Raw genomic sequence first — 1,113 nt, 5'->3', positions numbered from 1 at the left:
AAATAACATTGGACAAAAAAAATGTGCCATAGTATCTACTTCATATATCTGTCAGAAAGATTATTGAGTTATTTAGTGATTTGTAAGTCATTGCCAAATTTCGCAACATGAATGATTTCTAGTATCCTCTTGTTGATTTAGGGCGTGTGTAGAGGTGCATTACGACCCACGTTAATGCGATAGCTACAGTAGGACAATGCATCGTTTAACCAATTCAAGATGTGCAGTTCTCATATATCCTTAATGATACACACTACAAAATAGAATAATAATAATAATTAAGAAATTTAAGGGTTTGATGACAGATATAGTTTGCAGACAGCGTGAAAAAAAAAACTTTATAAGAGGTGAAACAGGTTTTTAAAAAAACTTATTATTATGATGAAGAGTAAAGGCAAGAGGTTGAGTGAGAAATAAGAACAAACAGTTGGGTGGCATTGCATTAAGCGCAACATATCCCTTTGAGCTTATCCGCAGCGGATTTATCAATGGAATACTGCAATGGCATTGAAAAATTAGGATGCAGAATTAGTTAAAGAAAGGGAAGAGAGGAAAAGAAGAGAGTAGAGACCTTGTGAAGGACCCATAGAGAATGATTATAGGTGCGTTGAAAGAGGTCGTCGGAATCAGAAGGATCAACTTGACGATAATTGACGAAGTTTTCGCGGGCGTATTTGGCATAATAACCTCTGCTGTCCTTTGGCAACAGCCTCACCAATCTCAGAACCTCCGCATAAGCTCTTAGCGCCTTCTCCATTTCTTCTCTTCACAACAACTGCCACACCTTCCCACTCACTCTAACTTAGTTAAGTGTTAATGCTTCCTTGGATATAAATTATTTTAATTAGTATCCACTCAACTTGGTTTTTTTTTTAAGCTATCCAACTCGAATTTAGATTCTCTACGGCAATATTCTCTCCGCTTCTCTCCATCAATATTAATAATCATTAAATATATCTAATAGTTCAAATTTAATTTTATAAAAATTATTTAAAAAGTTACATTAATTATAAGATTTAATTTAAATTATTAAATATATAATTAGATTCTAAATATTTATTAATTATAAAAAAAATACAAAAATATATATTGTACTAAATGTCATACAATTTT

At 32.2% G+C, this 1,113-nt stretch overlaps 1 protein-coding gene across 1 annotated transcript; it reads right to left on the bottom strand.

Moving 5' to 3' along the window:
- Positions 1 to 261: 261 nt before the first annotated feature.
- Positions 262 to 860, bottom strand: LOC109814621 (complex 1 protein, LYR family protein). The gene is made up of 2 exons (XM_020379089.3): positions 572 to 860; positions 262 to 496 (listed from the first exon to the last, which is right to left on the bottom strand). Exons 1-2 carry the CDS (start codon positions 755 to 757, stop codon positions 443 to 445), a joined length of 240 nt encoding a protein of 79 aa, XP_020234678.1. The 5' UTR covers positions 758 to 860; the 3' UTR covers positions 262 to 442.
- Between the last annotated feature and the right edge of the window lie 253 nt (positions 861 to 1,113).

Source organism: Cajanus cajan, chromosome 11, assembly GCF_000230855.2.
Source record: "Cajanus cajan strain Asha chromosome 11, NIPB_CcT2T_4, whole genome shotgun sequence".
NCBI classification, from domain to species: domain Eukaryota; kingdom Viridiplantae; phylum Streptophyta; class Magnoliopsida; order Fabales; family Fabaceae; genus Cajanus; species Cajanus cajan.
This window is presented reverse-complemented; position numbering and strand designations above follow the sequence as displayed.